Raw genomic sequence first — 21,386 nt, 5'->3', positions numbered from 1 at the left:
GAACAATGGTTGGCGGTTGGCATTGTGTCTGTACAATTTTCCCAGGAAAGATGACTAATCCTGCCCCAAAGAGGGGGAGGGGGTTTGTCACTGGTCAATGGCCTTGAAAGGATCACGGCAGGTCTTTATATATGTTAATAAATTAATATAGTTAAAGACATTCTGAATGTTATTATACTTCCATTCTTTTTATTTTAAGCTACCAAAAATGTTCCTTTAGTTACATGATTCCTTATTAAACAGATTTAAAGAGGTACTACAACAGATTTCACTTACATCCAGCACAATTGCCACCTATCTATCTTCTTTGGGCAGTGAAAAGCTAAATTTGGTATGCTGAATCATACCACAGTACAGCGCACAAAGCTTTCCACAGACGAATGTTTTGATACACATTCTGATTGGCTGTATCTGTGTAGCCATTTACTTTTCTTTTTTCCCCTGAGGAGTCCATCTCAATGTTATCAATAGCAGTATTATTTTCTGTTTTTATTATGTTAAATGTTGCTCTACTGATTAAGAAGATACAGCTGATTATTAAAATAAGCCAGGGTATCAGCTCCAACAATATAGCTAATAACTTATTTCAGACTCCTACAATCTTCAGTCTGTATGTCAGTCAGCTGCTTAAAGAGGTGCCTCTTGATCTTGATTTTAAATACACTTCCCCATAGTTTTCATTTATGCCTTCTGGCTCATGTTTCACCTTGAGAATTTTGAATACTTGAATTAATTCTATGTTCTTTTAGCCTGTCAATGGAAGACTTTCTTTTGAACCCAGTTCTTACCTGGTGTCAGTTCTTGGACTGATTTCAGACCAACAATACTTTTTTTGTATTGTGATGACTTAAAAAGGACATCATATTCTAACTGCACATTGTTTAATTTTAACAGAACATCCTTTACCTATATATCCTAACATGGTCTTACTAACTATATCTGTACTATTCCACTGTGACTATAAGATTAATATCAGGTGTCTAGATAAACAGTTTTTATTTTTTCTACCTGCACTTGATTAAATACCATCTTCCAGGTGCCAGTCATGAATTGGCTTTATGAGATTTCTTTTGGATCTTTTTGAATTTCTTTTGCATCTTCTATAGTGTTTACTAATCCTTCTAGATTTGTATAACCTGTGAGATCAACAATTTGTCAACTACACAGAAACCTAGACCACTGAGCAGTCAGAATACAACACTAGGGCACACCTTACTCTTATTAAAATAGGTTTCTCCTTAAAAAGGAAGAGGACCTATCAAACCCCATATTTATGAAGTAATACTCTTTGAATCTTTGGAGTTCACTGAGAAATGGACAAAGGAGCACGCTCGAGGCTATAAAAGAAAGAAAAATACAGACACCTTATGATGTACTCTGCCCTTAACGAAAAAGGGATTTCAAAGGTCTGCCTGTACTGTACAACCCACAATGGTAATAATGTCCAGAATATTTTAACTGTATGCATTTTCAGACTCACACAACAAACAGTACTTAAAAACCTAAACCATCACTAGCTCCATGCAGACCCATTATATACAAACAAAAGCCTGAGAAGAGAGAGGTACCATTTATGATGTTACCCCTGTGGTACAAAAGTGGACTGATTCAGAGGTGGAGGTGGGGCCAATGCTATACCATACCAGCGGATAAAGTTAAAATTGTATTAATCACTGCTTGATTATGCAAAGCCAGAGAGACAATGTAAAAATATTGTGATAAACATTATTTAAAATTGACTTCTCTGTTCTAACCAGGACTAGAGGATGGAAATCAACTGTAAAGCAAAGCAAAACAATCTTTTCCACAGAAGAGATGCCTTTCTTTTTGAACATGAGCTTTACCTTTCTATGGTAAAATAATCCTGGTGAGACTAAAAACAAATCTTTCATTCAACCACAATATGCTGTCCTATTTGATTTAAGAGTTGGTTAATGTTTGTAAGACATAAAGACATAATATTTTTTCCTTTTTGCAGCACTGGAATTCAAGTGTTGACTCAAGATTTTTTAGATTATTCCAGTTTTTACCACTGAGTGCAAGTTATTCTCTCAAAAAATATTTTTGGCCATGCTTCTGAATAAATCTTTCTTCTGGGTTGGGTTGTAACTAGTGTATTACTTATTGACAATGAACACTACAGTAAAAACTTGAATATCTTATGTATTTTCATAGTTGTCACTACAGTTATTCAGTCTCTCACCTCAGAGCTGTGGACAGATCTCTGACATTCCCCAAGATGGCTTTGTAAAACTAACAAATGACTAAAAAAACATGAGATTTGTTTTTCAGCATGTATTTAAAGTGTCTGAAGATATTTGAATATTATTCTACTTAGGATGTTATATGTTTTATAGTCATGCCATAATTTATATCTATTACTTATTTTCATACATTTGTATCATACATTTTATTTTAGAAATGTTGGACAATCTTGACTTGTACCTGTATTTTCTTGCTAAAATATTAAACTACAGTTATTCAAGGGTACTTACAGATTTGGAAGCTATTGTAATTTATACCTATCTATGTACAATACAATCAGAGGGGTGTTCCTGCATATGTTCACTCAATTGAATGTTTCCTATTGTGGCGGAGAGGCTTATTAATAAGGCAGAATTAAGTGTTTCTGAGCTTTCCCAAATTAGGCCTCATCTCTCTGTTCATCTCTGTGGTGCAGCCACAGAGAAACTATTCATGGAGGCTGATTTAAGGTTTCCTTTGATAAGGTTTCCTTGGACAGCTCCCAAAGGGGGATGCACTTAGCTAAGCCTGGCTATCATGATCAATGGTCATCCATTGGCGCCCATCTGTCTAGGGAGTGCCAGATGGACATCTGGACTGCATTCCTAAGTGTCAGGAGTAAGTGACTCATATCTCACCTTGATCAACCAATCAGGGACTGGTAGGGCCGAGTAACCCACGTGGGACTCTGATGCCCATGGAACTTTCAGCCAATCAACGAGCTGAAGTTCCTCCAGGTAAAAACAGGCAACACAGAGAGCCTGAGAGATTCAGAAGGGATTCAGGAGAATTCTGTGGACTATTCTAAAGGGAATTCAAAGGAGGGCAGGATGGCCCAGGAGCAGAAGGCTCCCTAGGGCAGGACATTCTCGCAGCGCGCCTCCTGACCATCCTGAGACTCAGCCCGGACAACCACGGAACGGCCAGTGTGTCCGAGTACCAGAACTTTCCTTTGTTCTAAGAGTCTAGAACGGAGGTTGCCAGAGAGTAACCAGAGGATCCACCCGAGGTTAGCACCAGCAGCAGGCCTCGTGAACAGGTCGAACTGTGGACAGCTGAATCACTATTCAGAACTAGCTCTTCATCAGGAACGAACCGGTCCTCTTCCTGACTTGCTGGGACCCACAGTCATCTTTTCTCCTGTGCACAAACTTTGCTAGTTAAAGCCAACACTAACTAGCCTGGCACTGAGCCAGACAGCGCAGATTGGACAGCAACCAGCCTGCAACTGTTTCTTTGTGCCCGCAGGAGATCTGAATCCCCAGAGATTCGATGAGTATTCAACTTCAATGCATTACAGCTCGAGAATCCAATTGTTATCCCAACCAGTTGATATCAATTTAATTCCTAAGAGTTATGTACTTGTTTCGAGTATCAAATGTAGAAGTTGTAACCAAGTTCAATTAAGAAACGGTCTAAATGAATGATATACTGAGCGTATGTCCTCTTGATATGTGTAACTCTTTGTGACTATATGAATATATATCTTTTGTATTCTGATAACCCTCTCGATAAGATCTGTTAGTTTTATATGCATATTCTATGTATTAATAAATGTATCCTCGTGTATTAGTACCTGTGTGTGTGCGTTGTTTGAGTTATGTCGCATGGTTGGATTCTAAAGCCATCAAAAGAATCAATTTTGTGATTTACTGTTACAATTAATAATTGTCCCAGTAAATGCCCAAACCCTACAGAACTGGTGCCTTCAGAGAGCCACTACATTTACATTTTGGCTATGGCAACATTACACTATATAGTCATTTTTAGATCTATAAACTTTTCTTTAAATTAATAAAATTATTGATGGCCACAAATACCCATCTTAATTACTTATTCTTTTACAGTTAGTCACAGATTTTGTGCTAATTTCTTAATTATTACTTTACAGGGATACCTGGAGGACAAAAACACATACAGATTACAGATACAGATTATGTAAGGACAGTCCTATAGAGATTCAAAGACACACTAATGTTTTCCCTTTCTCATAATTTGTTAACATATGGAGTGCTTTTAATGCAATACTAATACAATTCGCAGAGCATGAACCATTTCAGGCAAATGAAATTAACAACTCATGGAAGAAAGTCACATTGCAGACAAGTCCAATACAGTTAAGTAAATATATTGGATATCAACTGGTAGAGCTGAATACAGAGTGCACAGAGATTGCCAGAAGTTACAACCCATTCGTATGAAATTATGGTAAAGAGATTTGGGATACAGTACACAGAAGACTAATATCGTACAGATAATATAGACTAAATGGTTCCCGACACTAACGCTACAATAGAGGGTTTTCAGATAGTGCGTGTGGATCGGAAAATCAAGGAGAGCGGTAAAAAGAGAGGAGGAGGGCTAGCAGTGTTTGTGAGTAACAGATGGTGTAACTGTAATCATATAACTGTAAAAGAACAGCTCTGCACCCTGGACATTGAGCTACTAGCAGTTAGCCTGCGGCCATATTACCTACCTAGAGTTCTCGCAGGTTATTGTTGTGCTGGTATATGTCCCGCCCTCTGCCGACGCAGCCTCAGCGTGTGACGTCATACACACTGTTATAGCCGGACTACAGACTCGTCGCCCACAAGCCATGTTCTTGATAACTGGCGATTTTAATCATGTTTCACTCTCCTCTACCCTGCCTACTTTTAGTCAGTTTGTTAAATGCCCTACTAGAAATAACAAGACTTTGGACTTGCTGTATGCTAATGTCATGAATGCCTACAGCTCCACATCAATCCCCCCCCCTTGGCAGATCTGACCACAACCTTGTTCACCTCCTATCTCTGTACAAGCCTCTTGTACTACAGCAACCAGTAACCACCAAGACAGTGAGGAGATGGTCAGCTGAGGCCAATGATGCACTGATGGACTGTTTTGAAACAACGGACTGGGAGATACTCTGTGAGCCTTATGGAGATTACATTGATGGTCTTACCCACTGTATCACTGACTACATAAACTTCTGTGTTGACAGTGCAGTGCCCACCAGGAAAGTGCACTGCTTCTCCAATAATAAACCCTGGGTCACCAGTGATCTGAAGGCCATCCTAAATAGGAAAAAGAGGGCTTTCCAGGCAGGTGACAAGGAGGAGCTGAAGCGAACTCAGAAAGAGCTGAAGGTGAGAGTTAGGGAGAGCAAGGTGGCTTATGAGAGGAAAATGGAGGACAGGCTGACGGAGAGCAATGTGAGAGAAGTGTGGAATGGCATGAGGAAGATCTCCGGATACAAGTTGTCCGGCGGCCAAATAGAGTGAGGGAGGCCTGGAGAGGGCCAATGAGCTGAATATTTTCTTTAACAGATTAGATACAGTTTCCACTGTCCTTTCACCTCACAGGCCTTCACCCCAGACGCCCTCTTCATGTCCTTAGTCACCCCATCATGTGATCCCTCCTACTCCTACTCCATCTTCCCCTGCCCTCCTCGGCCTATCCATCACAGCAGACCAGGTTAGAAGGGAGTTGAGGAGACTCCATGCAGGGAAGGCAGGGGGTCCTGATGGTGTCAGCTCTAGGGTGCTAAAGATCTGTGCAGACCAACTGGGTTCAGTGCTACAGTACATCTTCAACCTCAGCCTGAGATTAGAAAAGGTTCCGATCCTCTGGAAGACGTCTTGCCTGGTGCCAGTACCCAAAAAGGGGCACCCTAAAGTCTTGAATGACTACAGACCAGTGACACTTACATCACACCTAATGAAAACTCTGGAAAGGCTTGTACTGGACCACCTCAGAACCCTGGTAAGTACAGATCTGGACCCCCTGCAGTCCGCCTACCGGTCACACCTGGGAGTGGAGGATGCAGTCATCTATGTGCTACACAGAGCTAACTCTCACCTGGAGAAGACGGGGAGCATTGTGAGGGTTATGTTCTTTGACTTCTCCAGTGCCTTTAACACCATCCATCCACCTTTACTGAGAGATAAGCTAAGGGCGGAGCAGGTGGACACTCCCCTGCTGTTCTGGATTATAGACCATCTGACCTGCAGGCCACAGTATGTACGGCTACAGAGCTGTGTGTCCGAACAGATTGTTAGCAGTACTGGGGCTCCACAGGGGACTCTCCTTGCTTCATTCCTGTTCACCTTTTACACCTCTGACTTCAGGTACAACTCTGAGACATGTGATCTGCAGAAGTTTTCGGATGCACCCCGAAAGAGGGGAGGGAGGAGGAATATAGGAGCTTGATTACCAATTTTGTGGAGTGGTGTCATCTTAACCATCACCAGCTTAACACCAGCAAGACCAAAGAAATGATCTTCGACTTTCGAAGGAATAAGTCTCTGCTGAACCCTGTTTCCATCCAGGGTGAGGACATAGAGGGCGTACATTCCTACAAGTACTTAGGGGTACACATGGATGATAAGCTGGAGTGGTCTAGTAACACTGACACCCTGTACAAGAAAGGTCAGAGCCAACACTATTTTCTTGGGAGACTCAGGTCCTTTGGTGTGTGTGGAACACTGCTACACATTTTTTAGGAATCAGTGGTGGTGGTGGCCATCTTCTACGCTGCTGTGTGCTGGGGCAGCAGCATCATGACAAAAGATGCAAATAGGCTCAATAAACTTATCAAGAAGGCTGGCACTGTGTTGGGGATGAGCCTTGACCCCATGGAGGTGGTGGCTGAGAGGAGAATGCTGACCAAGCTCACAGGCATCATGAACAACACATCTCATCCGCTTCATGGGACTGTTACTGGGCAGCAGAGCACATTTAGCAATAGACTGCTCCAGCTACGGTGTTCAAGGGAACGTTTCCGCAGGTCTTTCCTCCCAGCGGCTGTCAGGGTGTATAACGCTGCCCTAGGCTAGGACTGTAAGCCCTTCATTTGCTCCTCTATGGACAGCATGTTTACTCCATTGTACTTTTTGGACAATCAGTCTGTATAAACCTATGCACATTTTGCACATATTTTATTGTTTTTACAGTGACTATGATACAGTGACGCACATTTTGCACACACCTATGTATTTATTTATTTCTATTTATTTTGTTGTCTTTTGTTTTATAACTATTCTGATGTCTGTTTTGCTTGTCTTGGGCTGGACTGCTGTAACACATCAATTTCCTTACGGGATTAATAAAGTATTATCTATCTATCCACAATTGACAAATTTATTTTTATTGATGAATTTACTGAACGACTAAGTTTTATCAGATATACAGGAGACAGTAGAAGACCAAAAATCATACATTAATCTTTCTCCAATAGTCCGGTCTGCACAGTACAAATCTTTCCTTCATTGTTAATTGACCAGGAGAGCAACAGAAGCTCTATTCTGGTATCAGTGCTTTAGGTACCATAACCTTTGTAGCGGCAATGCTTGTTAATAAGACAGAATTAAGTGTTGCTGTGCTTTCCCAGATGAGGCCCCATCTCTCTGTTCATCTGTGGCTGCACCACAGAGAAGCTATTCATGTAGGCTGATTAAAAGATGTTTTCTTTTGATAAGGGACAGCTCCCAAATGGGGATGCACTTAGCTAAGCCTGGCTATCATGATTAATGGTCATCCATTGGCGCCTATCTGTCTAGGGAGTGCCAGATGGACATCTGGACTGCATTCCTAGGTGTCAGGAGTAAGTGACTCATATCTCACCTTGATCAACCAATCAGGGACTGGTAGGGCCGAGTAACCCACGTGGGACTCTGATGCCCAGGGAACTTTCAGCCAATGAACGAGCTGAAGTTCCTCCAGGTAAAAACAGGCAACACAGAGAGCCTGTAGTGGACTTTTCTGAAAGGGAGAATCTCAAAGGAGAATTCCAGGGCAGGACGGCCCAGGAGCAGAAAGGCTCCCAAGGGCAGGACATTCTCGCAGCGCGCCTCCTGACAATCCTGAGACTCAGCCCGGACCACCACAGAACGGCCAGTGTGTCCGAGTGCCAGAACTTTCCTTTGTTCTAAGAGTCTAGAGCGGAGGTTGCCAGAGAGTAACCAGAGGATCCACCCGAGGTTAGTAAGCCTCGTGAACAGGTCGGAACTGTGGACAGCTGAATCACTATTCAGAACTAGCGCTTCATCAGGAACGAACCGGTCCTCTTCCTGACTTGCTGGGACCCACAGTCATCTTTTCTCTTGTGCCCAAACTTTGCTAGTTAAAGCCAACACTAACTAGCCGGTCAGTGAGCATCAGCAGCGCACCGTCGCAAGCCACACAGCACAGCCTGGCATGGAGCCAGAGAGCCCGCAGGAGATCTGAATCCCCAGAGACTGGATGAGTATTCAACTTCAATGCATTACAGCTCGAGAATTCAATTGTTATCCCAACCAGTTGATATCAATTTAATTCCTAAGAGTTATGTACTTGTTTTGAGTATCTAATGTAGAAGTTGTAACCAAGTTCAATTACGAAACGGTCTAAATGAATGATATACTGAGCGTATGTCCTCTTGATATGTGTAACTCTGTGACTATATGAATATATATCTTTTGTATTCTGATAACCCTCTTGATAAGATCTGTTAGGTTTATATGCATATTTTATGTTTTAATAAATGTATCCTCGTGTATTAGTACCTGTGTGTGTGCGTTGTTTGAGTTATATCGCATGGTTGGATTCTAAGGCCATCAAAAGAATCATTTTGTGATTTACAGTATGGCTACAATTAATAATTGTCCCCGTAAATGCCCAAACTCTACAGAACTGGTGCCTTCAGAGAGCACACTACACCTTTATGCATCAGGTACCATTATCTTTATTCTTTCACTGCCCTCTATTAAAGACAGTGACTTTCCCAATTATTAAAGCAATTAATCATCAGTACAGGATAATCACATTATTTCTCACCAGGCGTTTAGGACGCTATGGCATATTGCCATTTTTGGAGGTAAAATTCTCTAGGCTTTGCCCCATGCCTTATAACACAGTGAAATCCTGTTGAACCAAACCACTTAATTCTTAAAGTTGTTCTAAAGTTAATATTAGAAGTTGAACTCCAGTCTAAACAACTGAATAACTACAGTGCCCACATACTTGCTTAGGTGTTATTTATATTTTCAAAAACACATTATGCACAAATGTACTGAAATAAAATAGATGTACACAGCTTCATCTCCTCTAAAGCTGTAGAAACAATACTGATTTTTGTTGATAATACTTTTAACATGCAAGAAATTGAACTTACCTGTGAGCCCTTTTTGCTGCCAGGCAGGTTGATGATAAGAGTCTTCCCTCTGATCCCACACACAGGCCTGTTAGACAGAAAATAACCATTTAGGAGTCAATAACTGCAAACAAAAAGCAAATCTTTTGGGATAGTTTGCAGTGCATCGAAAAAGTTTGTGAACCCATTAGGATTTCCAATTTTTGAAACCTTAAATGTTACTACAGTACATCTTAATCTAAGTCTTAATAATAAAGTTAACATGAAGAAATAAACTACACAAAACATGATACTCTTTCAACATTAATTTATCCTGAAATGATGCCACATTTAATATACATGTATGACAAAGTACAGTATATGAACCTTTTCTTTCAGTAACTGCTGGCACCTCCTTGAGCAGCAATGACTGCAACTAAATGTTTGCTGTAACAGTTGATCAGTCTCTCACATTAGTTTTGAGGATTTTTGCCCCATCTATCCTTATAGAACTTCTTAAACTGTGTGACATTTGAGGCCTAACTTGCAAGAACTGTTTGCTTCGGGTCCTGCCACAACATTTTTATATGGTTTAGGTCGGGAATTTGACTTGGCCATCATTAAGGTAGAATTCCTTCTTCAACAGCCATTCTTTCATTCATTTGCTTTTATGTTTAAGATGTTTGTCTTTCTGCAAGACACACTTTAGGTTCACCTTCAGGTCACAGAAGAATGATGTTCTCCACTGGAATCTTCCAATACTATGCAGTTGTGAATCACAGCAAGTGGTTCAGGTCCTAAGGCAGCAAAGCAGTCTATCCATCTGTCGCAAAATGGATTGGTTCTATAACCTTTTTCAGAATGATGAGCATTCATACCTCTTTTTCTAAGGTCCTCAGAGATTTCTTTAGATCTCTGGCATGGCAGGTGAGGTCTTGCAAACACTGCACCCAAGATCCACCTACTTATTTAAACTCTTGATTATAATTGTTCCCTTTACTTATTTAATAAAACCAGGGGTTCCATTACTTTTTCACATACTAACATATTTTTCACAATTACTCAGTTTAGTTAATGCATAATTTTGTTTCAAGAGACATGGAATTGGTTATTTTAAACCTTTTTACATATTTACAATCATAACATGGTTTCATGGTAAAATTATGACATTTTCTAATTTATTCTTAGGGTTCACATACCTTTTCTTAGAACTATATGTGTAAGAATAAAAACAGAAAAAACATTCATAATATTCTGAGAACCACTTAAAACTTAACTATTGCTATTATCCAATAATTATTTGTTATGGTTTTAATGCCTTTTGGTAAAAAGTTTATGAAACTGGGAGTATTGAACGAGCTAACAAGCCAATTTCTTTTACAAAACAGCTGAATGAGATCCTTGGATCAATTAAATACTAACTACTAAATGGGCTATATGTCCCAAATTTGTACTTAACGTTGGAATCAATGAGCACATCACAACACTTCATCTCAAATTAGAAGGTAACCAATATGCCTACATGATTTTAGGAATATGTTCCTACTCTAATTTCAGGTAAAGAAGACAAGAGATTTCTATGCTAAAATCAGCCGAATTGTGGAATCTTGAAGGATTAGAGAAGTCTCCTGCCTGAGAGTTTAATACCAGAAGTGAAAGAATACCAGAATACCGGAAGTGCCAGTCTTAGGAATACAACCATTGGAAAGCATGGATTTGGAAGAGTCCAATGGCAATCTCCTTCGTACTAAATGCTAAAGGCAATATCTAATCAAAACCATTTCTGGTTTTGCCAGCATAAAACTCATGAATCACTTTGACATTTTCAGGTAATGCCAAGTGCTCAACCCATCCCCATTTTATCTGCTTAATTATGTCTATCAAACTGGCTCCCACTGTAGCTCACACTGCCCGATGAAGAAGCAATGTCAATAGGAATCAGTATTTTTCAGGGAGCATTGTCAAGACCAATTTAAGTAAAATCTATCAAAAATTGATCAAGAATAGAAGTGTTCAAATGTGGCAGAACTTTAAGAAGAAAAGGCATTTTGAAGATCTATTCATTCAAGAATCCAATCAACAGCAGAAATGAGAGATAAGCTTGGTAACCACTTACTCTAAACCTATGGAGCACAACATACAGGAACTAAGTCTACAGCTCCTTACTCTCTTAAAAATGACATGAAATGAAGAGGTAATATCAAAATATTTAAAGGATGTCATGGCTGTGATAATCTTCAAGAAAGGACACAAAAATGACTGTGATCCCTCTGCTGTCCATCACAGGAAAGTTCATTACAGACATTCTCCTGATCTTTTTCCTACTGCTGAAGAACATCCCCAGGAATCCCACTGTGAGTTCATGACCCTGAACAGGCATAGCTGACATGAGTTTTACAGTCCCTCGATTAAAAGAAAAAAGTTGGGAGCAACACCAACAACTCTGCTTATCATTTTCTGACTTGACAAAAATATTGAATTCTGTGAATCATATGGCAGTCTGGAAGATTCCCCTGAAGTATCGATGTCTTCCATGATCTTTAAACACTCTTCAGTTCTGCTTATAATGGTATACATGCAGCAATCCTTACTAGTAAACCCATTACAAAACTCATTACTTTAATGTGACTCCTGAATGACAACAGGGACCTTAGCCATATAATGAATGCTGTTTGAAGAAAGTTTTACTAATTATGCTACTGAATCTGCCATCAGCTTTGTTTGGTTGTCTGGTTCAAAACTCTTAAAGAATGTTCTCTTCTTTCCAATTTATCCAAAGCTAAACCACAGCCAAAGAAACTAGAATAATTGTTGCAAATGCAAAATGCAGTGTGAAGAATTGTATGGATATTAACTCCTGCGAGATTATGGTCCTTCACTGAAAAAGAGGGAAAGAGAATATCTTTGATGGAGCCCCACACTTTAAAATTCAAAGATGTCAGGATGCAACCAGAAACCTAGTCATGCAATACTCTGTTCTTGGCATGTAAAATTATGAAATAAGAAAGGTTACAAATGAGAGAGTCTAAAATAGACAACAAATGGGAGGTAGACACCGTAAACAGATGAAATCATGATGGTTACATTGATGAGCTGAGAAAATATGTATTACACAAATAATTGTTTAAAATTCAGTACTTGGTTATAGAGTTAGGAAGAAAGTAAAGAAAGACTGTAATCTTTTCTCAGTTTCAATAACTGAGAAATAACCAATTTCCCTTCTCTGCACGACCAGGAATGATACATTTTTCAAGATCTCTGACATATGATAGAAAAACAAGGTCCAACAGTCGGCATAACCATTATCAAAAAAGAATGAATCAAATCTTGAAAGAAATTAAGAAATAAACATAGTATTTTGTGCTTTGGAGGAGTCAAGTGAAGAGGGGGGTTTAAGGGAACAGGCTGATCGTTCCTTTTTACTTTCAGCTGTGCTGTGCTTTGCTTACCTGGAAAGCATGCCCAGCGGGGTGACATTGAGTGATCCCATCAGCATCGCTAATGCCATCCCAGGGGCCTCCCGCTCAATCACTTCCTTCGTGGCCTATGATTAAAGAAAAGTAGTTGTAGCAAAGAGAGTAGAACAACCACTGAGCAACAAAGTGCAGAGCAGTCAGAAAATGATTTAACTCTTTTCAGTGGTTGAAGAGGGGAACCTGGAGGGATGAAATTCAGTAAAACATCCAGCACTCATTACTATCTCCTGTCTGTTTTTCTCTAGTTCTGTAGAGGTGTACAGTAGGTTTTATCCCCAACAAGTTTTTTTCTTTAAGTCCCTTACCTCCAAATACAAGCTTTTACAGTAGTCATTCAAACAAGCATCTCTTATCTGGTTTCCACACAAATAAAAACAGTAATAAAAGAAAGGTCAATGGTAAAGAACTAAAACATGTCTAAATTAGGAAGGTGTTCAAATTTTCCAAGTAAAATTTTGTAAACCTGGATTCTAAAATCAAACCTGAAATGTAAACTTCAGTGGGTTGAACAAGAAACTGATATTTTATATTACTGCATTTTTGGCACAACATTATGAAAAAACAAATAGATGTTGTAGAAATGTATTCTATACACTTTTACATTATCCTATTATGAAAAAAAAACAATATCAGCACCTACAGTACATAAAAAACTTAGAAAAGCATCAATAATATATAACCATTTTGATAAAGTATGAAATTCAACATATTTATATGAGAGATCCAGACAGCATAAAAACGTAAAAACATATAGTATTCAATTCAATTCAATTTATTTTTAAATAGCACCTTTCACAACAAGGTTGTCCCCAGGCACTTAAAAAGTCTGTGTGACAATACGTGACATTACAATACAGAAAGAGAAAAATCCAGAAGACAACAGAGGAGAGGAACCAAAAATTCCTCTATAAGGAGAAAAAAACCTCTAGGGGTCTAAGGTGAACTGGCTGCCCAACCCCTCTGGGCATGCTAAGATTATACAATTCTATAAAAAGTACTAAATGTGGAGTATTAGGTCTTCCATCATGTCCTTCTGTGTGCCTGTACTCCATGCAGATCTCTGTAGACCAGCAAATCCTCCTATATAATGAATTTTGCAAATTACATTTTAATAAAATATAAGACCTTTATTGCCAGGAACATCTGTTAGAGTAACAAAGTTGACTCTTCATCACTAAGCATAAAGCCAGAAAATTCTTATTACAAGTTTATGTCTTTACATGAATCCTGTTGCTTGTAATAGGGGGTGCCTCTTAAAACTTGCAACTTGTGTGGCCTTTCTGGTGAGTTCCATATGCAACAGGATTCACATACACATATACCCACAGTGATCAAACATAGTTATGTCCAAAACAAATTCAACAATCTCTGCCAAGCCCTCAGTAGTTTGTGAAACTGAGTTTTGAACATATTCATCTGTCTTCAAAAGTCTTTGTTTCACTGGTGGAGAATTACAATTAACTGAATAATGAATAATGGGCATAAGAAAGGTGTAAAAAAGAGACCAATTATCTATATTCATGAGGATGCTGCGAAATATTTATTATACCAAGCCGCTGACAAAAGACTGCTGTCTGAACTCAGGTTGTTTTAATTTATGAAAGGAGGATCCTTTGTTTGTCCTTGAGTTGAATGACACTTCAAACATACCATTAGAGGTTTACAAATAAACAAAAAGCATCAAAAAGGAGAGGAACATGCAAACAAGCTTCATGAGCATATCCTTCAAGAAAAAGGAGCTGGTAATGAAATTCAGAACCTTTTTTTAACATTTTTAAAGAAAAATTGCCTTGACAAAATGCCATTCCTAGCAGTCAAGAGTATGAAATAGCCTACACAGCAGAGGGTAATGCTTTTGTTAAAGCAGTGAGACCCTCTGTGAACACCACTCAGCTTCCACGTTTTGGTCCAGCAAAAACTATGCAAGGCTCTTACAGCTGTGTTAGAAAACTACTCAATGAACCAGGCATTTTTTCAATTCTGTTTCCAAAAAGTGTTGTTAAAAAGGGGAATGGTTCTGCTTACTCAATGTAGACTCAAGCTAACCTCTAGCATGGTTTAGGAAGCCTTGTCTTTCTGGCTCTTATGACAAAGGTTCTAAAGGGCAGCTTGATAATGTGGGTTTTAAACTTTCCTATTCTAGCTAACTGCAAGCATGTCCTTGGGTTCTTCAATACTTATAAAATTCATAATAAAATAATGCATTGTAAAATTCTGAAAAAAACAAACCAATCACAAAACACTGACTTTCTGATTTACCTGGGGATTGAAACATTTAACTACTGAAAAGCTTTTCAGAATTTGTTTGTATATGCTTTTTATAAGAGGAGGGTCCACTGAGCCTTAACAGTGTCACAGTGGAAAAGCTGTTTTCTAAGACTACATTAATTAACAATGTTTTCACATCCAGAAAAATATAATTACCTAACATACCTATGAAGGAGTGACAATAAAATAATTACAAATTAACTGATATTACACGTTTTTAAGTTTAGGTTTAAAATCTGTGGAACCACACAGTGCACAGTGCACCAGCAGTAATGCCAGCTGTCTAGTCTAATCAGTACTAAAAAGTACAATACATTAATCCATGTGTTTAATGTAGTGGAAGCCATGTGTGTGAATGCATAGGGGGAAATAGCAATGATTATAGGATAAACAAAGTGGTACCTTATATTAGAGGATAAAATTTGTATTCTGTCTAGCTTCAACTATTTTTTACATTTCAAGCATTAAAAGCTAAATATAGATAAAGCCATTCAAATCAAGCGGGTTACGCTGCGGCATAACGCAGTGGGTGTGTTGCATTAAAACGCGTATAACGCATCATTTCGCATCATACAGATGCAGCCATTCAAAGTGCGCGGTACAGACACGTACCGGAAGTAATTGGCTACGGCGTTGCGCATTGTGACGCACGATGACGCGCGGTACCGCGGTACGTGATTGGTTGACCGACAGGGGGACTCGTGGTCCATTGGTCTGTCGTAGAAAGATTTACAGTAAACGTCTTTATTGTGCCCATTTTAGAATTTAATATTTATATGGAATTTTACCACTGAAGGGAAATCTTAGCAGCTGAGCATAAAATAAATAGGAGCATACTGCAACACGTGTGAAGGCCATAAACTATATTAATTTTGGAACATAAACATACAGTATATGGCTGGTCTTTATTTTATAGAAAAAATACACATGAGTATTCGATTTGATTAAAAGGGAATATAATATGGAATCGCGTATCTAAAGAAATTAATAACGATATAATTATATTCATGTACCACAACACAAGAATAGTACACACTGTACATTGTCTGTTGATAATGTTTCTGTAGTGCTTTTTCAGCACTCTACATGTGACCTTGCCGGTGGCGCTGTGGGTTAGGTTCCTGACTCCCACATAACACAGTCTGTGATCGAATCCCACTGGAGCCATGACTTTTTTTTTAACAAACATTTCTTTGAAAAAATGAAACGTTTCCCTTGGTCAGAGATTAAATAAAACCTCACTCGCACCAAAAAAAAAGTATATTTCTAAATATCACAACATGATCGAATTTAAGTCATTTTAATAACAATGAATAGTCACCTCTGCATTACAATATAAACATTTATATTGATTTAAATCACGTTTTGATTTAAATCGTAAATGCGTGTTTAAATATATGTGTTTTTTGATTCACAATCAAATGCAACATAAATTGATATGTTTGTCTTCTAAGTATCTTAATAAACTTTCAGCATAACTTTCTTCCCATTTAGATTTATTTTTCTTGGGATCATGGGATCAAACGTGGAAAGATTAGATTGTAATCGTTTTTATTTTTTAAATACATTTTATAAAAGTGTAATCTATGCTAAAATACCTGTCTGAACTTGTATCGCCCTACTCCCCACCTCGCAACCTCCGCTCTTCAAATTCTGCCCTCCTTACTGTCCCCCAAGCCCGTCTATATTGTATGGGCGACAGGGCCTTCTCCTGCTGTGCCCCCAAGCTCTGGAACTCTTTGCCCAAGAATATTAGAGAGTCACCTTCTCTAAACTCCTTCAAATCCAGACTCAAAACCTTCTTCTTCAGAAAAGCCTTTACTTAACTGGTTCCATTCTTCACCCCTCTGCTCTTTCTAAATACCATCTTCCACGGTCTCCTCTATTGTTATTGTTGTATTGTTGTAATTATAATTGTGAAATTTTCTTATTTATTGTTGTAGTCTTCTTATTTATTGTTATTGTCATCCTGTAAAGCGCTTTGAGAAGCCACCTTTAAAGGCGCTATATAAAGTTTATTATTATTATTATTATTATTATTAAAAAGTTGTGCACCACCTGCTATAAAGATACATATTGTAATACTTTCGGGTTCGGATAGGACAGACACGAGAACTCAGACTTGCGGAGTTAAAGCAAGTTAAAGCCTTGATTTTATATATCACCTTTAAAAGTGGAATCTCAAAGCAAAGTAAATACCCAACACTGATTGTACCCATCTATCATGCTAATAAAGCACCTTGAATTGAATTGAATTGAGGGAGAGAGGGGGGGAGGGCGAGCGATAGACCCAGGACAGACAGGCAAATAAAGTACACTCCACAGACATTCACAACAGCGACATATCATAAAACGTTTGCACATATAGTTAAGTTATTACTTGGTTTTCAAAGTGCAATGAAATACAATATTGTTGTTGTTGCTGTTATTGTTGTTTTTATCCTGTAAAGCCTTTTGAGAAGCCACCTTTAAAGGCGATATATAAAAGCGCTGATTCTTTTGGAATGTGTTCCGCCGGGGATTCAAATTTATTTTTTTTTAATCGCGTATCTAAGGAAGTAGCAGTATAACTTTGTTCATGCACAAACAGTGGCATGTTACATTATTAATTTGGGTGTCTCCTCTTGCCAGAAAGCTCTAACTTGCATTTTGAGTGCGGTTTTTGACTTTTTCTAAATTGCAACCCATAAATGAAGCTGATACAGCTTAGACTTTGAATTATTTTAAACTGTATTACAGCAGCACAATGGACAATGCAACGTAAATTGCAAAAATGCACTTGGAATCTGTCCAAGCCCTACTTTGTCAGGCATTTTCTTTTACTGCAACGGACATAAAAACTCCCTTGCTTTTAACAGAGCGTTTCATAATTTCTAACTGCGAAAATTATTTAAACTGAGACACTTATCATTCAACCAGAGCAAAGAAATATCACAAGGACCCTCAAGAGCACAGCAAAGACTGTATTAAAAGAATCGCGTATCTAAAGAAATTAATAAGATATAATTATATTCGTGTACTGCGACTGGGCTGTCTAGGGCTGTTTCACCTCTCTTTCATGTGACTCTATTCAAAAGCCATTTAGCAGAGAGGGGATGAGAAGAGTGACAAACTAGTATACTTTAGATCTTTTTTTCTGAACCGGGTAAAATCTGATCATGTTTCTCTATAACAATAATAAAAAAAAACATTATTTTACATATCACCTTTAAAAGTGGCATCTCAAAGCAATACAGTAGATGTTAACCACAGATTACAAAGTAAATACCCAGACAAACGCAAACGTGTTTTTAATAAAGTGCTTTTATTCATTCAGCAGAGAGTGAGAGGGACATCCAGCAGAGAGAGACACACACACCGGTTTTCATTGACAAAAAGTAATTGTTTTTTTACATTCCTCTTGTCTAACAGAAATGTTTTGTTTGTGGACAGACTGTTAGACTAGAGGAAAAGAGCGCCTCCTTCTACGGAGCATTCCGTTGATCCAATCATTAATTCTTTTCCAGTCACACGAAGTAAGGGTTAAGAATCTCCGATTCACCATGCTACTAATGGTTTTCCAGAGATTGCAAGGCAAGGCACTTTTGCCTCTGGACCCATCAGAATTTACAGACGTGGTCCACCCCCAGTAAATTTCAAAAGTCACAAGATTTCGAAACACGAGGGCGGCGTAGCGGTCGGCTCTTGCTTTCCTGTCCAATGAAAGGCAGGTTCCTTTTGCCGAAGTCAGGAGACATCAGAGGCTTGCCACACCCGGACTGTTAAACCAACGCATTAGCACGTCAAAGCCCATTGAGGAGCCGGGCGAAACAATTGGTTTGTCCCTTGATTTACTGATCTGCATTAATTACAGAAATCGAATTCCTGTTTTTTGCAGACAACCTGGTCCTGCTGTCGCCCACAGAACAGAGGCTGCGGCAGAACCTGTCACTGCTGGAGCAGCACTGTCAGACCTGGGCGCTGACAGTCAATCTGGACAAGACTAGAGTTATGGTTTTCCAGAAAAAAAGCCAGACCTCAGGGAAACAGGTACAAATTCACACTTAACAACAACACATTAACACCTAACAATGGGAGCAGGGTCGAATTAGGCCAGTACCCACTATTATTAAACATACAGAAAAGAATATTAAAGTATTGGCTTTAGTATTAGCCATACAGAACATTAAAGTGCCCCTTTCCATTCAGAGGGTGTCTGAGCTGCTGTGTCCTATCTTCTGACAGTCGCTGTTGTGAATGTCTGTAGAGTGTATCTTATTTTTAGTACTATATTTTTATATTATATTCCCTATTAATCAAAATAATAAAGTTATTATTAAGTTATTATCTCGAAATAAAGTTATTTTTCAAGCAATGCAACAAACGTTGGGCAATGTGTTTTTTTTTAATCCAACATTGACAGCCACATCTTAAATCTTGTCAGTCAGCTCTTTTTCCTCAATTTGAATTGTGGCGATTCAAACAACCTGGGATAACAAGTGGTCTCAAAGTCAGTGAGCTCACAGAGATTCAACAACAGATGACAATTCCCTTAGTCCTTCCTTAGTCTTCCTGAAATTGTCAGATTATGAGTGAATAAAAGCATCTTATTAAAAACACGTTTGCGTTTCTTTGGGAGCTATATTATGTATTTTTTATGTTTGTCTTCTTTAGGTTTGAAGGTAGGAGTGGATCGCAGCAGGCATAATCAGCAAATTAGGAAAACAAAGAACAGGACAGGTGAGACGTGTATCCAGAGAGCGAGTAATCAGAAAAAGGGACAGCTGTTACGCCCAGGTTTTCGATGCAATTGTTTTAACTTGATAATGCATCAGACACATTTTCTGGTGTCCTGGTATTAGCTCATCGGTATGGTGTAAGTTTTATCTGTACCATACCATACAGTATATAGGTACAGAATTTAAGCTGCACCACTGTATTGCTTTGGTAAGGAGAGGGACAATGGCCAAAATCACGAAGACTCTCTCAGACCAAATAGTGAAGATGAAAAGAAACGGGAAGTCAACACGGGACATTGTACAGCATTTGGCTTCGATGGACATCTTCGTTTCTGAAAGCACAGTGAGACAACATTATAAAGGGGAGAGGAGGCAAAGAGAATCTAAACCGAGGATGATTCAAAGGTAAATAACTTTCTAAAAATACTTTTCTTGCATGTAAATACAACTACGCACATTATTTTTAAAACTAACTGTTGATCTCTTTTTTTTTTCAAGTCCTATTGTGCGAGCTATCGACAAACTGACTGATGAAAATGATGAGCTACTGGCGATGCAAGTCCAAAGACGGCTATGGGCTGACCTCGGTGCGACCGTTAGTCCGACATCGATAAGAAGAGTGCGCAGGAGGCTTGGATGGAGATACAGAAAAACCAACACATGCCCCATGATAAGGCTAAAAAACAAAGAGGAAAGACTCAAACAAGCGCTCCAATGGATTGAACAGGGGGAGGCATTTCAGGATGTACTTTTCACCGACGAGACAACAGTGGCTCTGGAACAGTTTTCTACAATGCAAAAAGGGGAGATATGTGGACAAGCCAAAGCCCAAACATCCACTGAAGGTTCACGTCTGGGGGGGGTATATCTAGAAGAGGCCAGGGACCACTTCTTATTTTCGAAGGAATTATGGACCGTGAATTCTTCGAGGAAGTCGTGGTCACACAGTATGCCGCCCCATATATCAGGGAGCACTTTGGATCAAGGCACCGTCTCTTTCAAGACAACGATCCAAAACACACAGTAGCAAGGGCGAGGCTTGTAGCAGAGGGAGTGAACTGGGTGAAAACTCCAGCCGAATTCCCAGATCTTAATCTGATAGAGATGGTTTGGCATTCGCTGGAAGACTACGTTCGGAAAACTGCTAAGCCCGTCACAAAGCAGGAACTGATTGATGCGATCTATACATTCTGGGAGGAAGAACTGACCGAACAAAATTGTAACAATTTTATTAACAGGCTGTTTCGTGTTCTTCCTAGGATTGTTGACCGGGGCAGGGGACATTCGGGAATGTGAGTCTGAGAAAGACAGTCTCACGTTTGTGGACAGTCTGTCCACAAACAAAACATTCCTGTTAGACAAGAGGAATGTAAAAAAAACAATTACTTTTTGTCAATGAAAACCTGTGTGTGTGTCTCTCTCTGCTGGATGTCTCTCTCTCTCTGCTGAATGAATAAAAGCATTTTATTAAAAACGCGTTTGTGTTTGTCTGGGTATTTACTTTGTAATCTGTTGTTTACATCTACTGTATTGCTTTGAGATACCACTTTTAAAGGTGATATGTAAAATAATGTTTTTTTTTATTATTGT

General features: G+C 39.0%; 1 protein-coding gene across 13 annotated transcripts in view; it reads right to left on the bottom strand.

Moving 5' to 3' along the window:
* gphna (gephyrin a) overlaps positions 1-21,386 on the bottom strand; it is a 479,030-nt gene that overhangs the window by 150,880 nt on the left and 306,764 nt on the right. For all 13 annotated transcript variants that reach the window (XM_015351213.2, XM_015351218.2, XM_015351214.2 and 10 more), the window contains exons 5-6: positions 12,784-12,878; positions 9,377-9,443 (exon numbers count right to left, since the gene is read on the bottom strand). In XM_015351213.2, coding sequence (XP_015206699.1) covers positions 9,377-9,443; positions 12,784-12,878 — 162 coding nt within the window. The remainder of the gene's footprint in view (positions 1-9,376; positions 9,444-12,783; positions 12,879-21,386) is intronic.

This window comes from Lepisosteus oculatus, chromosome 8, assembly GCF_040954835.1.
Source record: "Lepisosteus oculatus isolate fLepOcu1 chromosome 8, fLepOcu1.hap2, whole genome shotgun sequence".
NCBI classification, from domain to species: domain Eukaryota; kingdom Metazoa; phylum Chordata; class Actinopteri; order Semionotiformes; family Lepisosteidae; genus Lepisosteus; species Lepisosteus oculatus.
Note: the sequence above shows the minus strand (reverse complement) of the source record. Positions and strands in the feature narration are given on the sequence as shown.